This window comes from Mercenaria mercenaria, chromosome 16 (assembly GCF_021730395.1).
Source record: "Mercenaria mercenaria strain notata chromosome 16, MADL_Memer_1, whole genome shotgun sequence".
NCBI classification, from domain to species: domain Eukaryota; kingdom Metazoa; phylum Mollusca; class Bivalvia; order Venerida; family Veneridae; genus Mercenaria; species Mercenaria mercenaria.
The window spans coordinates 19308587-19331952 of NC_069376.1; the positions used below are offsets into that span (position 1 = coordinate 19308587).

The 23366-nt window shown below is 33.2% G+C and overlaps 1 protein-coding gene across 1 annotated transcript in view; it reads right to left on the reverse strand.

Moving 5' to 3' along the window:
• Positions 1 to 1941: 1941 nt before the first annotated feature.
• Positions 1942 to 23366, reverse strand: part of LOC128549514 (uncharacterized) — a 103477-nt gene continuing 82052 nt past the window's right edge. The window contains exon 5 of the mRNA XM_053526287.1: positions 1942 to 2804. Coding sequence (XP_053382262.1) covers positions 2407 to 2804 — 398 coding nt within the window. The 3' untranslated portion in view covers positions 1942 to 2406. The remainder of the gene's footprint in view (positions 2805 to 23366) is intronic.

Genomic DNA, 23366 nt, shown 5'->3' on the forward strand with positions numbered 1-23366 from the left:
CAGGTTTTCGGCAATTATTAAGGCTGTGGAAAGATCCTTCGAAAGCATACAACGCAACCAAGCAACATAATAGCAGACTCGGTTTGACTCAGCCTGTTCATGAAATGGAATGTGAAACACCATTCACGCCCTCTAGCACCGGCTTTATCGGAACTCTATCATGGTAAAAATGAATGTATTCCATGATCTCAAAGGACATAAATATATAAATCCCTTCTTGTTGAAATGCCCTCTGATGAAACTATTTTGGAAACTGTTTATTTCGTAACTTCTGCTACAATGGCTGCTATAGCAGCGATGTTATGAGAGGATGCTTATGTAACATTTTACTATATTTTGTAATCCTTCCATATGGAAATGTTTTTCAAATTCAGCGTAGATATTTTCCTTTTATATATGGAGGAATTGCAAAATGTAATAAACTGTTAAATAGCGACTGTTTTGTGACATGTCGCATGTTTGGAGTTCAGTCATTTTACAATTGATATAGCTTGACACGTTATTATTAAAGTTTAAAACATTTTGTGAATTACGAAAAGCTATTTTTACACGCTTTTGATAATGGTAACCCTGCAGAATAGTTTTATCTGCTACATATTTATAGCATTTATTAAACTTCTCCAGCAAAATAACATATTGTGAAATACTCATCTCATATTAACTTGCTCGGGGTACATCCCCATCTACAGTCGTAATAAGGGGATGTTTACAAAAACATACTATTCTAAAATCCAACGCTATCGCTCTGAGTTATGTATAGATAGTACATAGACAGTATAGGTGGACTGATTGCGCGAAATAGACAACTTTAATGTGTAAATGAAAGTTATCCTGCCATATGTTTCGGAAATAAAAGGTGCATTATTCAAAACATAACATATGAGCGGAAAACCTCAGAGTCAATGTTTTTTTTCCACCTCAATCAAATTAAGCACTTAGAAATTTGTTCTCGGGGTGAGGGGAATGGGGATGAGGGGCTGGGGTTGGGGTGCGAGGTATTCCACTTATTCTGGACACTAGACAGATAAAAAATCATTTTCACAAGAATTATATTGGAAATAGGATATAGACTCAGTCTGGCTCTATTCACTAAAATTTAAATAAGAAGGGAAAATATATTGCTATATATATCATGGGAGCTAGTCTAGTATGCACTCAATGCCGCTTCAGAAAGGAGATTAGCAAGATTACCACAATTAAGGGCCAATCGAAACAGACGATAGCATTTCAGTCCCATTGGGTGTTAAAAATTATCTATTATTGAGTTTCACCTGTCCCATCGGACACAGTCAACAAGGAAAACATAGTGCCCAACGGTAAAAAAGACTGAACACCAAACACGCGTCCTGACTTAAACAATTCTATCTAATGTGCAGATACATGTATATTATAATTTATTTAACAACGTTAACTAGAATGAATAGTTAATACATCCCACAAATACCTTGTTTAACTACATCAATGGTGTCATATTAATACTAGAAGAAAGTATCCTTACATGTTTTGAACTAAATGTTTACCTAGTGTTGGTTTTCACACGACAGTCTCTACATATACCGTATATAACGGGTTATTTTTACTGCTGTAAAAGTTTATGGATTTGGAGTAAAAACACATAATTTTATTTCATAAGATTTTAAAATTTACAAAATCACAAGGTCCACTAGTTTACTTGACTTTATGCGGCGACTTTATACGATGCCAATATTTACGAATTTGATTTGGTCGTAAAAAATAGTACAAATTAGCAGCAGGTAAAAATACCCGTTATACGGTAGTTAAATGCATTTTACAGCAACCTAGTATATAGGTGCTTACATGAAATAAAATATATGCCCTTCTGTATTGGTTTAATTATATTGCTATCAATACTGTTATCAGTAACGCACATATAAAACAGGACAAAAAACGAGATTTTTTTTCATTTTATTGCAGCAAAAGTAGAAAATCATAAGAGATTCATATCAATATGAAAAGAGAAAAGATAAGCAGTGCTTTTATAAATCGTTCTGATGTAATAACGTTCAGAATTTAAAAAAAAATCGTTCACTGGTATAAATGAAATTGACCGTTCTCAATAATAATATTTGTGATGTTCATGTCTTCCAAAGAGAACTATTTAAGATGTACAGGTTGGTAACTTAGCTTTTAAACACATTACATGTTCACACTGGTTAAATCTAACTTTCATAAACTAATCTCCAAAAGGGAAACATTAAACACGTTCAGACTGGTTAAACCTGATTTTCCTTAACTTTTCGTACAGCCTTGTCTATCTTGCACACGTTTTGTATTTAGTGAAAAAGTCAAGTGAATTAACGTCCGGCTATAATGATAAGCAAGCGAAGTCGATAAAGCATACTTTCATTGGTTGATTCTTTTTTTTTTTTCTGTCGTTTTCTCTTTTTAATTATTTTGCAAGAGAAAGCCTGAAAATGAAGTGAAACCAGCTGCAGCTATGTCTTCTGCCTCATGGTTACTGATAACGACTTGGGCGGTATCTCCAGCCATCATTTTGACGACCGCGTGGTTGCTGGCTTGCGAACATAGTCCCGGAGCAGCTTTATCTGTGGTTGCACCAACATTTTCTATGTCGTTGATCTTCAGATAGACGGAAATCGGTTTTCCAGGGTTTCTGTGAGCGACAGAGAACGAAAGCCTATACAGTCCATCTAGTGGGGCGGTGAAAGTTCCAGTGTGATTGCTGTAGACTTTTCCTTCGTTCAGGTCAGCTGTAAATTTAATCGGTTGTCCTTCATCAAGAGATTTCAGGTCCTGGCGCAAACGGGAGCTAAATGCCATAGCTGTAACATTAATAAACGTTTTAAAGGTATACTAGACTCAAATTTCATATCTGAATATATGAATAATTACAAAATATTCGTAGTTTTTTAACATGATATTAAAAAGTTAATTTGTCAACAGTACTATGTTTTAGGTTTAAAATTGTACACAATACATGTATAGTTAAACAAAGGATAAATGTACCACTAAAAACTAGAAGTCTTAGAAGGCTTTTTTAAATCAGTCAACTGTTACTGCTTGATATTTTATGATGAAAGTAACTCTGTATACACAGCTAATTTATTCATTTGGTAAAGTTACATACATCTAGTTGTAGCTTACGATATTCCGTTTCTTTTTTATGTCGAACCTTTATCAAATCTGAATGATAACTTGAAACTACGAAGACGTATATTACAAATAATTCTGATGAAAATGCTATATTTCCCTTATCTCAGAAATTTCGCTTAGCTCTACTTTGTATTCGTCCACGAAAAAAGGATGCAATGTATGTTTATCATTAAACCATAATTTACAGCACCCGTTCTATGCACTGAACAAGTTAAACTTCTAAAATTGTCATGGATGCATAGTTAGGTTTACAATTAAAGAAAATTCGAAAGAAAATTCGAGAAACGGATGCCTTTTCTATAATGCATATATCAAATGTTAAGATAGAACATATACAGACACCAAAAACAGAATTTATTCAGAAACGTGCAATGCAAAAAATATATAAATAGCAGTCACTCAAGCTAGCCTGTGCGGACACAGAACGATCCTGCCAGAGCGACAGAGCGGGAGAAAGAACACACACACGCACGCACGCACGTACGCACGAACGCACGGACTTACTCACACACGCACGCACAGAGAGAGATAATTAGAGAGAGAGGATATATCGGCTCTTCTTGAATAGTGAACTTCTTCTTTAACTGATCGTGTACAGTGTATAGCACTTATACACGCGAAAACCTTTAACCTGAGAAGTAACAGTAACAGGGGTGCGTTTCATAAAGAATCCTTAAGTCTTAGGACTGGAATAAGATTGCACTTATGTGCGTTTCAAGGAATACTCGTATTTCTTGTACATAGGAATAGTCCTAACTTTAGTCTTAATTTCACACATAGTGCGCATTAAGATTTTTCTTGAAACGCAGTTTTCACCTAGCTTTGCACTTAGGAGTAAAAACAGACTTAAGATTCTTTATGAAACGCACCCCAGGTGTCTTAGTTGTTTGAAAGCACAATAATGTCTGAAACGGATTTCGATCCATGGACATCTTGAAGCGTGTTACCACTAGAACATCTGGCCGCCTATGCCTAAACACCAGGGAACGAGTTTCAAATGTTTCAAACCCTCACATGGGCAAGAGTGGTTTATGCCAAAAAATGCTATAAAAAGAAACTTTGGCGCGAGTACTAAAACTTAGAACACGGTACCTGTCAGATCAAAATGCATCCGTACAGGTAAATATAACTGGTGAGATTACAATATTAGTACTTCTACGGTTTTAGGCTTTTTAACTGTTGTTTAAGTTATTATATTTATCGTCCGAGCTTTTGCTATTTTTTTACTGATTAGTTAAAAAAAGTACATCATTTGTCTTTAAAACATAAGTACATATCACGATTGCCATAGAAGTAATTGTCAGTTTTAAAAACGGCTCTAAATCATATTTCTAAACAAAAGGGGTAAGTAATAGTATCAGATTTCTTGGTTAAGTTTTATGTTTAGGCAAGCGTTTCTCCTAATCTATCAAAGCTATTGCTTTGAAACTTGCAACACTTGTTCAGCATCAGAAGCTGACCCTTTAAGTCGCCATATGATCTATAATTGTGTCGGTGCGACGTTAAACCCAACAAAAAAAAACATTTACAGCAAGAAACATAACTCCATTCTGCTTTTTGCAAGATTTATGGCTCCTTTTGTACTTAGAAAATATCAGATTTCTTGGTTAAGTTTTATGTTTAGGTCAACTTTTCTCCTATAATATCAAAGCTATTGCTTTGAAACTTGCAACACTTGTTCACCATCATAAGCTGACCCTGTACATCAAGAAACATAACTCCATCCTGCTTTTTGTAAGAATTATTGCCCCTTTGAACTTAGAAAATCAGTTTTCTTGGATAGGTTTTATGTTTAGGTCAGCTTTCCTCCTAAACTTTCAAAGCTATTGCTTTGAAACTTGCAACATTTGTTCACCATCATAAGCTGACCATGTACATCAAGAAACATAACTCCATCCTGCTTTTTGCAAGATTTATGGCCCCTTTTGGACTTAGAAAATATCAGATTTCTCGGTTAAGTGTTACGCTTAGGTCAAATTTTTCTTTTAAACTATCAAAGCTATTGATTTGAAACTTGCAACACTTGTTCGCCATCATAAGTTGACCCTGTACATCAAGAAACATAACTCCATCCTGCTTTTTGCAATAATTATTAACCCTTTTGGACTTAGAAAATCAGTTTTCTTGGTGTGAGTATTATGTTTAAGTCAGCTTTTCTCATAAACTATCAAAGCTATTGCTTTAAAACTTGCAACAGTTTTTCACCATCATAAGCGGACGCTGTACTTCAATAAACATAACTCTATCCTGCTTTTTTCAAGAATGATGGCCCTTTTTAGACTTAGAAAATGGGTAGAACAATATTTCTATTATACAAAAAAAAAAAAACAGATGAGAGTCAGCACCCGCAAGGCGGTGCTCTTGTTGAATATAAGTATACAGTTACGCGAATAGGTATTTTTGCCAAGTTAAAGTTACAAATAATGCGGTTTTCTTGAAATAATTCAGATTTAATTCTCAGCCTAGAAAGTTGTTATTTAAAGCTAAATTAGTGTTGCAATTTTAAAGCGGTTCAGTATAACATTCTTACTTGAATAGATGTTAAATTATTGTTAATTTTATTGTTAGATGTGAAAAAGAAAGAAAAATACAAGTTATCAGCTATGACAAGACTATATAAAAACTTTCCTAACAATACACTTGTTGTTTTTTTGTTGTTGATTTTTTTTCTTTTTTTTGCTGAAAGTAGTTTTTATTTTCACACCACTGTAAGAACAATATAATAATGGTACTATTTGAAGTTTTATAGAAAATTTTATCATTTATTTGTGCAAATATATTCATTTTATAAAAACTATCTGCAATAAAGTGTTTTGCAATAAAGTGTCATTATTAAAAAAAAAACATTATTTATAAAATAAACAAAGGTGGAGAGCTATAGAATTTTAACTAGACCTGCAAAATCAAATAGAATGTTTTCCTTAGATAGGACACGGCATTGACTTTAATTTGTTGTAAATGTCTTTATATATTTTGCATTATTATTTATTATTTTTCTTTGTATGGCATGCCTATACATAATCATTTTGTATTTTTTATAATATGCATGTTAACATGGATCGAAAATGGTAAATGCCATCAACTTTAACAAACAGAAGTTACCTTTAACCACAATACCAATGTCGTCAGGAAGTGTACAAGGTGGAATGACTTCGATACCCGGTAACTTCACCAAGTACGCATCGTTTGACAAGCCCTGACCGAATGGCAGCTGCGTCAAGAAAAGACATAAATTGTAAACAAGTGTTTCAATTTGGTATCTTATGGGCATATTGAAGATGTGTGATGAAGAGATACATTGCTATTTACATAGTATTTTCCTCAGTCTAACAGTTACTACAGTCTTCGATGACGTTCAACGTAAAGTCGTTGTGCAATTAATACGTCATACTGGCTTTTCATAACGTTTTCATTAACTTTGTATTAGAAGCATTGCTACATATATAATTATATATGAAACAAATTTAATGGCAATTGAAAATATACTCAGTTTTTGTTTTGTGACTCACTAAGTATAGAAAGTTAAATTCTGTATTCTGATGACATTTACCTGTTTACATACTGCTTTACCGTACCTACACCATGTGGCAAAGTGTTCACAGTTCCATTTGAGGAGATTATAGTTATTCGTTCCAAGCATTGATTCCGCACGCTTCACTATTATCTCGCCTGGGAATGGGCTTAAATGAAGCAATAAGATTTGTATAAAATATTGTTAAAAACCCACCGGAAGAATTTTAAAGCCAAGTCACAGTCAGAGCGTTTAATGTAAGTGCATACGCTATGTTTGACATGTATTTCTTAACGAAATGATCAAAGTTTTAGGAAATAATTATTAATTCCAGAGATTAGACGTAGAAACTCCTTACACTGTGCGTCTTTAAGGAGACGGTGTTTCCAAAGCAATAGATGTTTTCAACTTGTGCACAGATTTTTCTGAAGCTGTACCTGTTATATTAACTGATGTGCTTACCTGGATTACGTAGAACACAACTTTTATACACTGACACGCAACCACTGTATTACTTTATAAATATCTCCAGTGTTTCATAGAATCACACAGACACCATAAGATTACAATTTTTAACATACTACTGAAACTATAATAGGACTAAATCATGAGTTATGTTGCTCGAAATAAAAAAAAAAGACATTGAGTCTAAATTTAAAAAAAAAGTGTATATATATAATATGTGCTTATATATGGTATTACGTCATCCCAGGGTCAGAGTCGCACTCATTGTTCACAACAATTGCCGATCCCTTCGCCACGACTGTTAACTTGTCCCTACGCACCTTGAAATCGTCAAATATCAACTTGCTGATTGTCTCACCACTGATGGTAATAACACCACTGCTAGACGCTATTACAGAACACAGTTCCATTTTAGATGATGGCGGGGCAAGATGAATCACATCGCCGTCACCTAATTGAAAAAATATATAGAATAAAACATTGACAACATTTTGGACAACTACAGCTTGTTACCTTGGTGTGAATAAAAATCATACATAATTTTCGTCCAGATCTTAATGATATTTTCTGCCGATAGAAACAGTCTGTAACAAATACATTTTAATTCAGTTTAATATCGTTTTAACATGATTTGGCTTAGTGTATTAATAATATATTTTCCAAGCTAGATCTGAGGATAAAGCAAAAACGCTCTAAAAGGCGGATATAAAACTCCTTCTTCAAAATATTTTAGTAGGAGCCACAACAAAATAGTTTAAAGTAAGAGTTTGGATTCAGTGTTATATTTTCTTGTCCTTTGGGATCATGGAGTCCATTCAAAAGATGTGTAATAGAGTTCCGCTGAAGCCGGTGCTAGGGAACATGAGAGGTGTTGCACACTTCATTATCTCTTATGAACAGCTCAAGCAAACCGAGCCTGCTATTATTTTGCTTGGTTGCGTTCTATGCTTCCAATGGATTTTTTACAGATCTTATTAACTATTACAACAGTAACTTTGAGTGCCGTGTGGCGGCTGTAAAAAGTATCTCCGTACTTGGATTCAGCGTTGCTATATTTTCTGGTCCTTTGGGATCATGGAGTCCGTTCAGTATTTCGCTTAAGCCGGTGCTAGGGGGCATGAGAGGTGTTGCACATTTCATTACCTCTCATGAACAGACTCAATCAAACCGAGTCTGCTATTATATTGCTTGGTTACGTTCTATGTTTCCAAATTATCTTTTTACAGATTTTATCATCTACTGAAGCAAAATACTTTAACAATTCGAAGTGACAATACAGTTCATAATTACAGTAGTCTTGCTTTATACCCTATGTTTTGTTCATTGAACCATTCAAATGTTGCATAAGTTTCCTTCTCAAAACATAGATAATCAGAGTAAAGAGAAGTTTTGCTGAGATAGTAAAGTGAGAAAACAGAAATTCAGTAACATGATGTTAAAAAATAAAAACAAAAGTGTATCTGGTAGGTAGCCAGACTATAATTACAAATATAAATCTCTTCGCATCCAAAACGAACTAGACAGTGTTGTACAGAAAGAATTATCATGCTAGGCACGACTTAGCCTGCCTTTGCGACCAGTGCAGATAAAGATCAGCCTGCACATCCGTGCAGTCTGATCATGATCTGCACTGTTCGACATTAGGTCAGTGTCTTTTGGTATTCACTCCCTTTAAAAGTAAATGGTACTGTCCAAATTGAAAGGTGGACAAGTTCATTACAGGAATTTAGCAGGGGAATGGGTAGTATGCTCAAACTAAATGGAATATAACAGCATAATTGATATACCGACATAGACCGCCCAATGAGCGAACATTCCTTTCATTCTTCGAAGTTGAATCAAATCTCCAAGCTTGATGTCACCAACACTTTTTGTCTCAAGGAAAATCATCATAAATATTGGTATGTTATCCTGAAAGCAATATCAATAAAAACTAAACACAATATTACATGTTTCTGCGCATGTGCAGAAGATATATGATTGCTGAGGTAATACTTTGATTTGTTGTCTGTAATGTTGCAGGCACTGTATCAATAAATAAGTGGTTTTTCGAGATAAATAAATGAATAGTTCTTATGTTGCAGTAAAAATGTGAGAATCCAACATTAACTAAAGAACGTACTTCATATATATTTTGTTTAACGTTATTGCCAGACCATCTTCGCATATAGTTTCCGGCGAAATGTTTGATATGCATCCGCTTTGCTGAATAACTTAATATGTGTTTCAAAATCATCGTTTCCTGAAGATTTCTTTCGTCTTACTGATAAACTATACTAATACCTATGTGATAAACTATACCTGGTCCAATACCAATGTGATGAAACGTCCTTTCATAGGACACAGACACATAACACATAGTTGAATTGACCTACTACAGAGAGAGATGGGTGGGGTGCGAGAGAGAGGGGGAAGAGAGAGAGGTGGGGGGGGGAAGAGAGAGAGAGAGGTGGGGGAAGAGAGAGAGACAGGGAAAGTGAGAGAGAGAGGGGAGAGAGAGCATACAAACAGACATGCAGGAAAAAACAGCGCAGTAGGGCACTGCCCAGAGATAGCCCGTGGCTAAAAATATTGTGGGCACCTAACCTCGCCAACAGTAAAAAGAGAAATGCAAGGGATCGATGGAGTAGGAGAAAAGAAATCCCTACAATAAACAACACAATATACGTAGCATTAAATATGCAACGGACACAAAACAAGTTGAAAACAGGGGCACCGCTTTGGAACGGTCAGTAACCTATATAATGGAAACTGGGGGGTGTAAACGCATTCAGGGCATGCAAACATCGCACTTACCCTATTTTCGAGATAGATAACACATAGTGTATATAAAATAAGTTTCCTCTGGGAAAGGCTCTAACATCAGTGAGCTATGAAATCAGTTGATCAGCACTGTTTTGCATAATTTAAACCACTGGCCGATCGGATATTTATTGTCGTTTATGTGTTTTACTTAATATCACCTCTAATATTTACATACACTATATATTTTGTGTGGAAAGAAAAAAGCGTTGATTTTCGTATAAACAATCAAGGAGCGTCCTTTCTGAGTGAGTGTACGTCATTTACAAAAAGAAAAAAAAACATGAAAAAAAGCGTTGTTTTTTTTTTTTCAAAAAATAAAGTTCAAAATTGGACACGAAGTTTTTTAAAAGAACAGTAAATTACAGTTATAACTTACTTTTCTCACAGTAAAGATCAAAATAAAGTCGACAACACTGGGATTTGAATATATTTTAAATGAAAAACAGGAACTGTATTTTCCTCGGAGGTTAAATAACAACTAAACGTTTAGGAGGTTCTTTTTGGTTGTTCTATTAAGATGTTGAATAAAATGATATCCTGACATCTATTTTTAGATTTTGTGGCACTTATGGAAAGAAAACCACTTATTTTTATAGCAAGATACTGTAAATAAAGATACTTTAAAAAATATGAATATAAGAATTGAATGGTATTGTTGTGAATTTATACGGGTACAAACCACATTAGGCCTTATTGGAAATCCTTCAAGACTCACTAGCGCGGTTCATGGATGTGCAAGACGACCATTCTTGGATGATTTGCAAGAAAGCCCAATGTAGTTTATACTCGTATACACGCACGAAAAGTAGGATTTAATCCTTAAACGACATTATTCATTTTTGTATCATGCCCAACATAGCTGTGGTCAATGTTGGTCCTTTATAAGGGATTTTAAAAAGAATTCTTACAGATTTTTTTCCTTTCATAGATATTTTTTTCAAATTCACATATATGATAGGAAAATTTGTGCTGAAAACAATAAACAAATAAAAACAATGGGTCACCAGGCTTGTTTTTTGTACAAAATTGTTTTGCACACACCCACTGTTGCTGAAACTGTTAGCGTTTTTTCAAGATTTTCATAATTTTCAAAATATGCATCAAGACAGCACAATAAGATTTATTCTTTTTAACAGATTTTAGTATATACTTATTTGATATCATAGTCATATTTGTAATACTATATCATTACAGTAATGGGTGCAAATGAAAAAAGAACTATTGTTTCATATTCACTTTTGTGAACTTTTTTTCAATGAAAATATTCATAGTAAAGAATATTTTTTGAATTTTGAAAAAAAAAATGTTTCATAGATGTTTTTCCTGTTTTCCTTGTGTATAGATAATTTTATGTGTATTTTAAAATTGGCAATAATGTATGGGTCACCAGGCTAAACTGTATGTTAAGACCGCTTGAACAAACACCTGTTCGGACGAAAAATGGAGCGAACCTGACCAAATTGTTTATATCTGCTAGAAGTTAAAAAAAAGGTTTTAAAAATTCTTACTCCTTTCTATAATTAAATATGATCTGAAAGGAGATATTGTCTTATCAGTACAAAGTTAATTATCTAACATTATATGAACAGCACTGTCTTTGTACTAAAATGCGTTGTCAAAACACAGCCACAAATGGCAAGTAGCATGGCAAGTAGCATGATACATGTCAGGCATGATACATGTCAGTACAACATAAGTCAGTATCAACATTTGATTACTGATAAAACGTGTTATTTTATTCAAGATTCCTCAGATTTAAGATTGTCTGTCACATGTTTCAACAAATGTTTACTTAAAGACACTGATTCTGGTATGCCTGGTATGTGGCCTATGGGAATGATAAGGTCTGCGTATTGGTGGTAATGGCCAATACACAAGCCTGGACCATTGATAGACTTGCTTCTGTTTATCATAATAAGCTACTGTATAGCTACTGTGCAGTACATAAATTACAGGTGACATTTCTCACCTTTATAGCAAATCGGTTCTCACCTTTATAACGAGTTTAGAAAGCTTGATTGAATTAGGGCTAAATAAACAAAGTGATAAGATACAACAGTGTTTTTATCATATTTTTAATAATCAAATTTTTTAACAATTACATTTCATCATTGCTGTTTTGTTTAATCAAAAATATAAAAAAAATGCATTCAGGCACATAGCTTTTAGAAATAATAAAGTATGTGTATTTTGAAAATTGATAACTCTTTATTGCTGGATTTTATTATACATAAAAGAAACGTTATTTAGACAATACAAGGGGAATTATGCATTTTTAATATATAAAATCCTTCTGTCCATATTCCATTTTATCTATTAAAAATGCAACTGAACGCTTCTTTAATTTCTAATAAAACCCAGCAATTATCTTCTTTTTTTTTGTTACTTTTGATGAAAAGATCATAACCATTGAATAAATAAAGGATATTACATGAGTGTCTTTTCATATTGAATTTATTAAACGAGTTGAATTCAATTCAATATGGAAAGTCACAAATGTAATATTCTTTTTATCACATGTTAGTGTTTCCTGTCGAAACATCAAAAATTCTACTTTCCTTTACTATATAAATTAGTAAATTTGCCCAACGTTTCCAATACTATAAACGACGTCGACGTCAAAGCTTTATTACACTAGTGTATTATCGTGTTTATTTAAAGGCTTTATTACACTCCCGCGACGTCAAACATGTGATAAACAAACTTTTAATTTCTTTTAAGTTTTAAATAATTATTTAAAGGTTAAGGAGTGAGATTTGCTTTGCTATTAGAGTTATAATTTAATTTTCCACCGACAGTGTCGGCTGCGCAGAAAGATGTGCATAGAAAAGTATAAGAATTCACTTTAAGGCCACGGTCGATCCGACTAAGAAAGAAATAGTGCTAATATTATGGCTAAACATTGCAGAAAAAAATGGCTTTAAATCATATTTCATTACAAAATCTAAACATGTTTGGAAATGTTCACACTTGATAATTTTAAACCATTGTGTGCTACATATCTGTATAACATGTCCTGCTACACGTTTGCTGTCGTAGAAGCATTGTGTTATTTTAAATAAAGTGTGATTTCCTGGCTTTCAACAATTGTGTTTTGGGTTAATAATACAATCAACTGCAATCCCAGTTACGAAGCAACACCTTTTAAACTTGTAATGCATGGCTCATGTCTTTCTCAATAATATTATCATTTGTGTACTACAAACACTGAATCACTTCAAAACCGCAACACTTTTTGACGTTCAGCCGAAATATATTGTGAATATTTGATTACAAAATAAATATAAACACGTTACGTATAACTTCTGATGTTTAATGTTGAAATCATCCATGAGTGAAAACGGAACGAATGATTAAGTTTTTATTTCACGATTTCCTGTCTGCAATCAATCCAGTGCGGCATAGGATATCAGCTGTGTTGAAAATCCGTTCTCCGAGCTAAACTTTCCATCCTAAAATCATTTTTGTTTGCTTAAAGGGAACAGATATGTTGAATGCCGACTTTTTTCAATCTCAAAGCACATAGGCGAAGATAGAAATTTCAAACTACCACGTTCTTAAGGATTAATTTGACACATTTCCTGAAGTTAAACATGGATCTACATGCTATTTTGGGTACTCAAAGTTTTATATTTATTTTCGAAACTGATATCGAAGTAACGTTAAGGAGAGCTATGTGCTTAAACACACGTAAAACAGTTTTTTTAAGCACGAGTATAGGCTGTTTCTAACTTCAATAAAAACAGACAACAAAGCACGAGTATAGGCTGTTTTGAACTTCAAACAAATAAGAAAGGCACGTAAGTGCAAGGGATCGATGGGGGAGGAGGATAAAAAAAATACAACAAACAAGACAATATATGTAACATCAAAACTGACAAAAAAAAAACAAGTTGAAAACGCGCCGCCTTGGAACGGTTAGTAACCTATAAAGGAGACTGGAGATGTAAACGCGTTCAGGATATAAAAACCTCAGACTAATAAAAGACAAAAAGCACGAGTATAGACTGGTTCGAACTTCAAACAAACCATAGACAACAAAGCACGAGTACAGGCTGTTTCGAACTTCAAACAAATAATAGACAACAAAGAATACAGTAGAGGAATATTCACTGATTTAATCAGCACATTTAGCAAATTATCAGCTAATTTTGTGTCATTTTGTGACTTTCATATTTCTAGCAAGCATTTAGTTAATATGCGAATAGGCATTTCGTCATAATGAAACTTTTGTTTAGTATGAGTTACAAATAATTCAACATTCTTACAATATTTAGATTTAAATCTAAGCCTAAAAAGTAGTTATTTAGAGCTACGTAAATTCTGCGCATTCTAGAGCGTTTCAGTTTATCTATGAGATGATTGGCTGTAATGAAGTTTCAGTGTATGTTTATGATTCGGTTTGGATACTTTATTCACGAATTATTTGAAATTCTTGTTAGAATGTCAATTATCATACTCAAGTTATAAGTAATGATTATACGATCATTTTGTTCTTTTTACAAAACTATAGTAACAAATCAAACCAAACACTCGATTTTTCGCCGAATTCTTTTTTATTTTTTACTTTTTTACCACACCGCAAGAACAATACTATGGTAGTTCTATTCAAGTTTCAAAATGTGAAGAAATAACGTCATGTATTTGCGCAAATCTATTCATTTTATTACCGGATCCGATTTTTAAAAAGTCACAAAAATCCATATCTTTCATCAAATTAGCGTTTATCTAAAAAAAAAAAGGCGGAGTGATTTTTTAATTTTAACTATCATGGCAAAATCAAAAGCTGTCCTTAGATATATCAAGTCACAGGCGTTAATTTACTTTGAATATCATTTTATATTTGTAATTATTATTTTCAATTTCTGATTTTCATTATTCATGACATGCTTAAATATAATCAATTTGTTTATTTTTTAACATGCCTGTGAAGTATCATAGAAATAAATGGTAGTAAATATAAATATACAATCGATGTTTTAAAGTACAAATGAGTTTTACTTACTCACCTTTATTTCCACTTGAACACTAAACAATGTGCTGGTCTAAGATTTCAGCTGGTGATGGCTTTGTGAAGCCACGATCGTTCTTTTATAGTATACTAAGATCCTGTACGTTAGCGACATGCGTCCTTGCATAGCAGGCAGCTGGTTCCTGTTCGTTTCACCAATAAAAAAAGAAAACAACAAACAAAAAAAACAATAAAAAACTAAAAAAATAAAACGCGCATGTGATCAGTTGCGACATTTTGTTGAATCAAATAAATACCAAAATATGTATATTCATTCCAACGATCTCAAATGTTAGGTTGCAAAAAGCGATTAGTCATAAAATAAGAGGATTTAGAAAATTTCGGTATGCAAAGAGACCAAAACATTACATGTTAATATCTGGTGTTCTAGTCGTAACTTTTGTAGGTATATGTACCAACTTCTTATAATAATTATTCATTTCTAAGTCAGGCTCCGTATTCATCAATGGTTAAAGTATGAAACTTACCGCTGATATTTTGCTGAGCTGGAGCCAGTTGTTCGAAGTTTGCTTAAACTAACATTATTTGAGATTATTGTTAACATGTCTGCATGAAATTAAACACGTGTAATAACAGAGAGAGAAGAAAAAAAAACATAACAAAACATCATATTAAATGTGAAACTTCAACAACAAGAACAAAAAATAGATAATAAAAGTGTGCTCAAAATTGTCATATGAATTAAGCACAACTAAAAAGATAAATAGAGAATAAGACGAAAGCAATGCCAGTAAGAACCAATCGAATGAAAATGTGTGAAAATATTTTTATAAAGGCAGATAACTTTTCATGGAACTTATAATGTCTGAGAACTCATGAATGGGAAGAATGCAAAATTTACACCAATGAATGAATTTATGGATGGTGGTGGTCAGAGAAATTATTACATTAATATTATAATACCAGATTTATTGAATGCAGAAAATCATGAAACGAAAAGCCATAAAAGCACACTTCCTCCCTGAGACTATCTTACCCCTATTGCTGAATTTCGTTGCTAAATTTTATATGGTACGACCACTGAGACGGACTACATATAGAGGTTCAAATCCCATGGTTAATGCTGTCATTATTTATTATTTAAAAAATACTACACTTTACAATACCCATGGAGCCTATAAAAGCAAATATGGAAAACATGTAAATTAGGTTTAGGGGACTATGAAAGATCAAAAGAATAAAAGAGAGACTGGTTACATGGTTACATGGTAACATGGTTTCATTTAAAAAAATACAGTTTAAGATGTTTTCAAATTGACTTCGAGTTTCACCATTTCTGATTTCGTAAGGGAGCTCATAACTGAGAATGACATATCATATAATGCTGTTTTTGATCTAGGAATTTTGAGGTGTTCATTTGTGACCGATCTAAGGCTCTAACATTATAATGATGTTTTATATAATAAATTCATGGATCTAACGCTTTCAAGTTTCAGATTTTTAAAAGTGGCTTTAAAACCGGATGTATGAACATATGTTTGTTACAGCGCCTTTTATCGTCTGCTTTTTCCATTAATAGTGCGAACCCGGATTTATGCAAATACCACATAAAAATTAGTAATCACGTTAACAGGATCCAACATATTTGTTGGCTGTGCTATCAAACTGTGTGGACTTTTGGCACCGTGAGTATTTTGTTCTTTTTATATGAAAACATATTATGTCTGTTACATATCTACTTCGTCTTGCGTCTTGCGTCTTGCATTGATTGCCTCCTTTGCATCTATGAGCCATGTAATTTGTTGACTATTTATCTCGTGGTTTAAATCTTGTCCTGGTGCATTTGCACTTGCAAGTTATTTTATCATAACGCCGAAAATGTGATCAATATCCATCACCCGAGGGAGATTTTCCGTCTGTTTGGACAGAGAGCCTCAGAAAACCAAGCTAACTGTGTGTAATACAGAATGTACAAATGCGTAAAGTACGCTAATTAATATTGTAAACTAATTTAATTTCGTTTGGATTTAATTCTATGGAATTAAACAACTATAAACCCTACTAAAATTAGTCCCTTACGAATATTAATGATTTCACTGTAACTGATACAAATGTCAGGTGTCAATGTATTTCGTCTCCACTGATAAGAGTAAGTGGTATATTAAAAAAAATTCCAGACAAAGATAAAATATTTCGTTTAATTTACAGAACGAAATTCTAATTTTGGAAACCAACTTATGACGTCTATGTTATATAAGACAAATTTATACAATGAACAGAGTAAAGCAACAATAGCAAAATTTACAAATGCAACAACGTACACTTTGATATTGAAACATTTAAATGTGCCAATCGCCTAGCAAAATTCTTGTAAGTCAGCAAATTTATCCGCATTTCTCTACTTTTACAAATTTCAAAGAATGTCAAGTGATAAATGTAATTTGGTGCAAGCGATTTGGATGCTATCATATGATAATTACTGGTTATCGAAACCAATTATACCACGCTTCTTAATATGGTATGATAGAGGTGATCATGGCCACTACAAAACTGCATGTACTTGTAATTACTGGTTATCGAAACCAATTATACCAAGCTTCTTAATATGGTATGATAGAGGTGATCATGGCCACTATAAAACTGCATGTACTTGTAATTACTGGTTATCGAAACCAATTATACCAAGCTTCTTAATATGGTATGATAGAGGTGATCATGGCCACTACAAAACTGCATGTACTTGTAATTACTGGTTATCGAAACCAATTATACCACGCTTCTTAATATGGTATGATAGAGGTGATCATGGCCACTATAAAACTGCATGTACTTGTAATTACTGGTTATCGAAACCAATTATACCACGCTTCTTAATATGGTATGATAGAGGTGATCATGGCCACTACAAAACTGCATGTACTTGTAATTACTGGTTATCGAAACCAATTATACCACGCTTCTTAATATGGTATGATAGAGGTGATCATGGCCACTATAAAACTGCATGTACTTGTAATTACTGGTTATCGAAACCAATTATACCAAGCTTCTTAATATGGTATGATAGAGGTGATCATGGCCACTATAAAACTGCATGTACTTGTAATTACTGGTTATCGAAACCAATTATACCAAGCTTCTTAATATGGTATGATAGAGGTGATCATGGCCACTACAAAACTGCATGTACTTGTAATTACTGGTTATCGAAACCAATTATACCAAGCTTCTTAATATGGTATGATAGAGGTGATCATGGCCACTACAAAACTGCATGTACTTGTAATTACTGGTTATCGAAACCAATTATACCAAGCTTCTTAATATGGTATGATAGAGGTGATCATGGCCACTATAAAACTGCATGTACTTGTAATTACTGGTTATCGAAACCAATTATACCACGCTTCTTAATATGGTATGATAGAGGTGATCATGGCCACTACAAAACTGCATGTACTTGTTCGGCTACAAAAATTTGGAATAGTTGTGGAAAGCATACGTTCTGTGCGCGTGGGAAATCAATGCAAGTTAAAATTTGTTACTCTTAATCATGTTAATATATAAATGATCCATTGGTATCATACCGATTCATAACATAACTACCAATAGCAATGACACATGACCAGTTTTGAAATAATTAACTACTTATAATCCATGGGGTAATTTTCTAAAAAGTGTGTTCAGGTTGCAATTTGTCAAAAACATGGCCATCAGAGATAAAATTAGAAAACTCTTTAAACCACATCTCCTTTGCAATTTTGTTTTCGTTTTTCAAACAATGTCACAGAAATATTGGAAGTATTAGGATTTAGGTAGGCAACTTACATGAAATCTAGCCACAGAGTACAATTGTGATGTAAATGTATAAAGTGCAGTACGTTATTACTTTATTATCAGTTATATGGTAATGTGTTTGCTAGATTCATTCACCTACACACTTGTAATTGTTTCACCTTTAGATAAGGACTAATGTCAAACACAATTAACCTTTCTTAATGTAGGATTTTCTATAGTATAAGTTTTGAAATAAAAGCGGATAATACTTTGGACTAAAGACATGCGAGGTATAAAATGTGAAATAGAATTAGGAGTTTGATTGTGTATTATTTATAAATGGATCTGACAATTTTTTATAGATAAGAGTTTCATGAAAAATAATATGAAACGTTGTAGTGTGCTTTCAATTTATCTATTATATTAAGATAAATGAATTTAATTTCAGTTTGTTTCGTCTTTGCTTTCGTCATTGGCTCCTTACTATATAGAACGCAAGGTAAAGTTTGTTTATAACTAATCCTCAACCTCGGACTTATTTTCCTTCGATGCCTAATGATCATTTTCTCATTTAGGTTTGATTCCTACATTTATCATATAGTTCAGATTTGTATGAAATAAGTTTAGCATGAACAAGTAGAAAGTCCTACTATTATGACAAAAGTTTCTGTCTTTACTTCTTCTTATATGGGATCAGGGTTGCTGCTGATTTTTGTTATTGTCGTTGTTGTTGTTTTTGTTTCTAAGTTTGTGTGATATTTGATACTGTTTACAATAAGAAGATCATTAAACATCCATACACCACACGGATGTATTTTGTTTAATGTCGCACAGACAAATGCGACTTTCCAGCTTTTGATGGTGGAGGAAGGACCCATGTGCCCCTCCGAGCATTATTTCAGAAAGGGGCGGAAATATACAAATGTATTTATACACAAGTGCGTTCTCATAACAGTGTTTACTATATTTATGGTCTATGCGTTTTCATAACTTTAATTACAGTGTTTTCTATATATGTATGGGTTTAAATTAATCTACAAGGCAATTAATTATTAGTTATTATCTGTAGCGGAGCAGTTGTGCCTATCGTGTACAGACGCCGTCGAGCCAAAGGACTGTGGTGAATTTACTAAATGCGGTATACATGAGGTAGTTAAATTTGCTTTTATCTTATATTCTTACATGCATTTATTACAATCATCCATTGAATGCAATCACGTAAGGTTGCAATGTACCGTTGGTAGTCGTGTGAGATTAAATGTAAAGAAAAGCACTATTTTATGAATTAAATATTTTGTACTAACAGCTAAATAGTTTTATAGGTGACCACCCGATCATTTCTTTGACGGGCAATGGAATGCGTATTTTACTTGTAAAAGATACCTTTGCCTTTCTGACATTTACAGCAGTTTGCCTGGATATTAGCAAGAAATGTGAGATATGGAACATTTGTAAGATGTTTTATATGATTCATAACGACATATTGTATTTCATATTATTCTTCTTATTATGCTTTGATATATTCCTCTACGCCCATAAAATAACATTAAAAATGGAAAAGGTAACTTTTAAAAATGGAAAAGGCAACTTTTTACCCGTTAGAAATAATTGTTGTTAAGGATGTAGGAACGAATTTTTCTAACGTTAAGAATTTTACATACTCTGTGAGCTTGAAGAACATTAGTTTCTAAGACAAAACGAGAGAAGAAAAAACACAGGTCACCGAACTCGTTTTAATTTTATAGGACATTTTCTTCACCCAATGTTTAATCATTGCTGACATTTTGTAAAATTGAAAAAAATGGTGGTACTTTATAAAACATATAATATCCCACTTAATGTTATAGAGATTTCAGATCTCACAGGTTAATATGAATACAAGGTGATGTTAGTATTATATAAGCATAAATGTCACTAATGAATCTCTTACATTTTTACACACAAGGACACACAAAAATGCTTCAAAATGAAAAGTAAGAAGGTTGGGGTCACCGTGCATCAAAGAAATATAATAAGAAAAATCTGTTAAAAACTGGTGATTTTTTAATATTTTTTGTTCTTCTTGTTTTAATTTATAATTTCTAGATAACATAAAGTGCTATCTTGAAAACTTTTATTTCAGTTATAGCTTATAATTATATGTATCAGTCAGGAAAATATAAAAACCAAACCTGATCTACTTTTAAAATTAATAGATTTTTGAAATTACCTACCCCTACCTCATTGTAAGTCTTACGCCTATTTTAGGCAAATGCCAGTTTAGCATTATTTTTTGGCAAAACTTTTGTTAGAAAGCAATATTCGAAGAAACATTTTTCATGGCGGATATCCTGAAAAACAAAACGTTCGTACATCCTTAAACCGAATATTATCTTATATGTCTGATTGAACAGATAAAGTACCATAGATTGTGTACAATAACGCTTCATGTCTTTGTGTTTGCAGAAATGTTATGTTGAAGCCTTCGTTAACTCGATTGGAAGCATTAGATATAATCTTGGCTGTCGGGATGTAATGGTATATATGTTTCCAGTTATTATTAAATTTCTTAAGATATGATAATTCTTGGATTTGCCCATCAGATTCTGTCCTTCATTTCGCATGATCTCCGAATTCAATTAATTAATTCCTAAATCTATGACATAAATGCGTATTCACTTTCTAAACATTATATTTGACCTTTAAAATCTAACACGCTCTTAACACTTATAACAATCATGAAATGATTTTATAAAAACAGCCTTCGTGATTTTGTCATGTATGAACTATTCATTGCTAGCCAATAGGGGGACACATGAAATGTTCCTATGATTAGATACTAACTATATTATGCATTGAAGTTCGTGATTTTGTCATGTATGAACTATTTATTGCTAGCCAATATGGGGGCACGTGAAATGATCCTATGATTAGATACTAACTATACGCATGTACAAAGTTTATGTCATACATAAAGACCTTTCTTATCGTTACCATTTCGTACTTCCGTGTTCACCATGCACTTTGTAGCCTTTATTATATAGTGTTAATGTAAACATGTGTACGTGTATGTCAATTGTAATTATACCTTACAGTACATCTATTGCGTTTTAACAAAATTTTGTCTTAAATCACCGCTTTTATACTGTATATACTTTTCAAGGTGTGCTCCGTGCTGTCTGAATATTGACATCATTTCTTAAAGTTCTATTCAAAATTAATACTAGTAGTGCCATGACGTTTAATTTTCTCCTTGCAATCTTCAGTAAAACACATTTTAGCGGATAATGTGTTATTTGCCGTAAATTGTAAGCAATGAAACTTCCCATATTAGTTCATATTTCATATTTTGTACCTAATGCACTGTCGTTTAATGTGTTTACATTCATTTGATAATTACAACGAACTGAATACAATTTTTCGTTCCGTATTGTCAGTTACTCAATTTCTTTCTATTAATGTACCACTTCGGTAACCTAGTGGTAGAGCACCCGCATCGAGTGCGGGAGGTCTTTGGTTCGAACCCGGCCGCGTCATACCAAAGACGTAAAAATGGTACTAGTAGCTTCCTCGCTTAGCGCTCAGCATTGAGGGGATAGTGCTAGGACAGGTCAGCCCGGTGTCAGTATAATGTGACTGGGGGAGGGGCATATCATGTCACGTGTCTACGGCGTGATATTCCAGTGAGGCAGCACTATAAAGTTGGGCATTGTGCTCACTGCAACAAGTACACACCGTCGTTTATATGACTGGAAAAAAAAATGTTGAAAAAGACGCTAAACACACACACGCACACGCACGCACGCACGTGCGCACGCGCACACAGACTATTAAAGTACGCCATCGTATTTCTATATAGTTCAATAATGTATCAATGATTTTTCCTTGTTACATCATTGGATCATTGGATATGCATTATGTGAACTGATATAAAAACCTTAGTACATCAGTTGATCTAAAGGTCTAGTAAGTTTTTGTTCAAGCCAAATACATGCGAGAAATGCTCTTCCGTCTATAAAAAAAAGTTTTGGCCTATTTTGCAGCAATGTAATTCGGGTATTCCACCACTATCAGGAAAGCGTTCTATAACCAATCTCCTCGTATGTAGTGAATGTTGTAGTGGGGATGTATGTAATAATGCCGGATGTGAAATCAAAGGTATGAATTCGCGATATAAATATCTAGATTCTACGATAGCCTGACCTATAATGGCTCTCAAATAATAGTTTAATAGTTTGTTTTTACAAAAGATAGATGTGTTTACTAAGTATATCTTTTAGGAGATAAACACATCTATAACTGAAGAATTTATTTGAAGAATTTATTACGTGTAATAACAGTATATGATTTTAACAATTTGAACACATGTTTGTCAGAACTGTACCTTCAAGAGATGAATAAGGCAAAATCAATATAAGAAATGATCTGCTGAATTGTGAATCACTCGACCCACGACTTATCTTAGCAGTTTTGCAATGCAATAATAAAGTTAAACTATTTATTTTGATTAGCCGCTTATTGTATTGAAATGACTTACATCTTTGCAATATTTTAGGCGTGTCTGGATGACGTTGACAATTGCAAGAAATATTAAAAATAACTGGACGGAAAAGGGATACATTTGATGTGGTAGAAAGTACGTATTTTTAAAATTAAAAAGAAGACGTACGTACCATTTCACGAAAAAGTTAGTTTTCAAACATGAATCTGACGCGAAAGAGT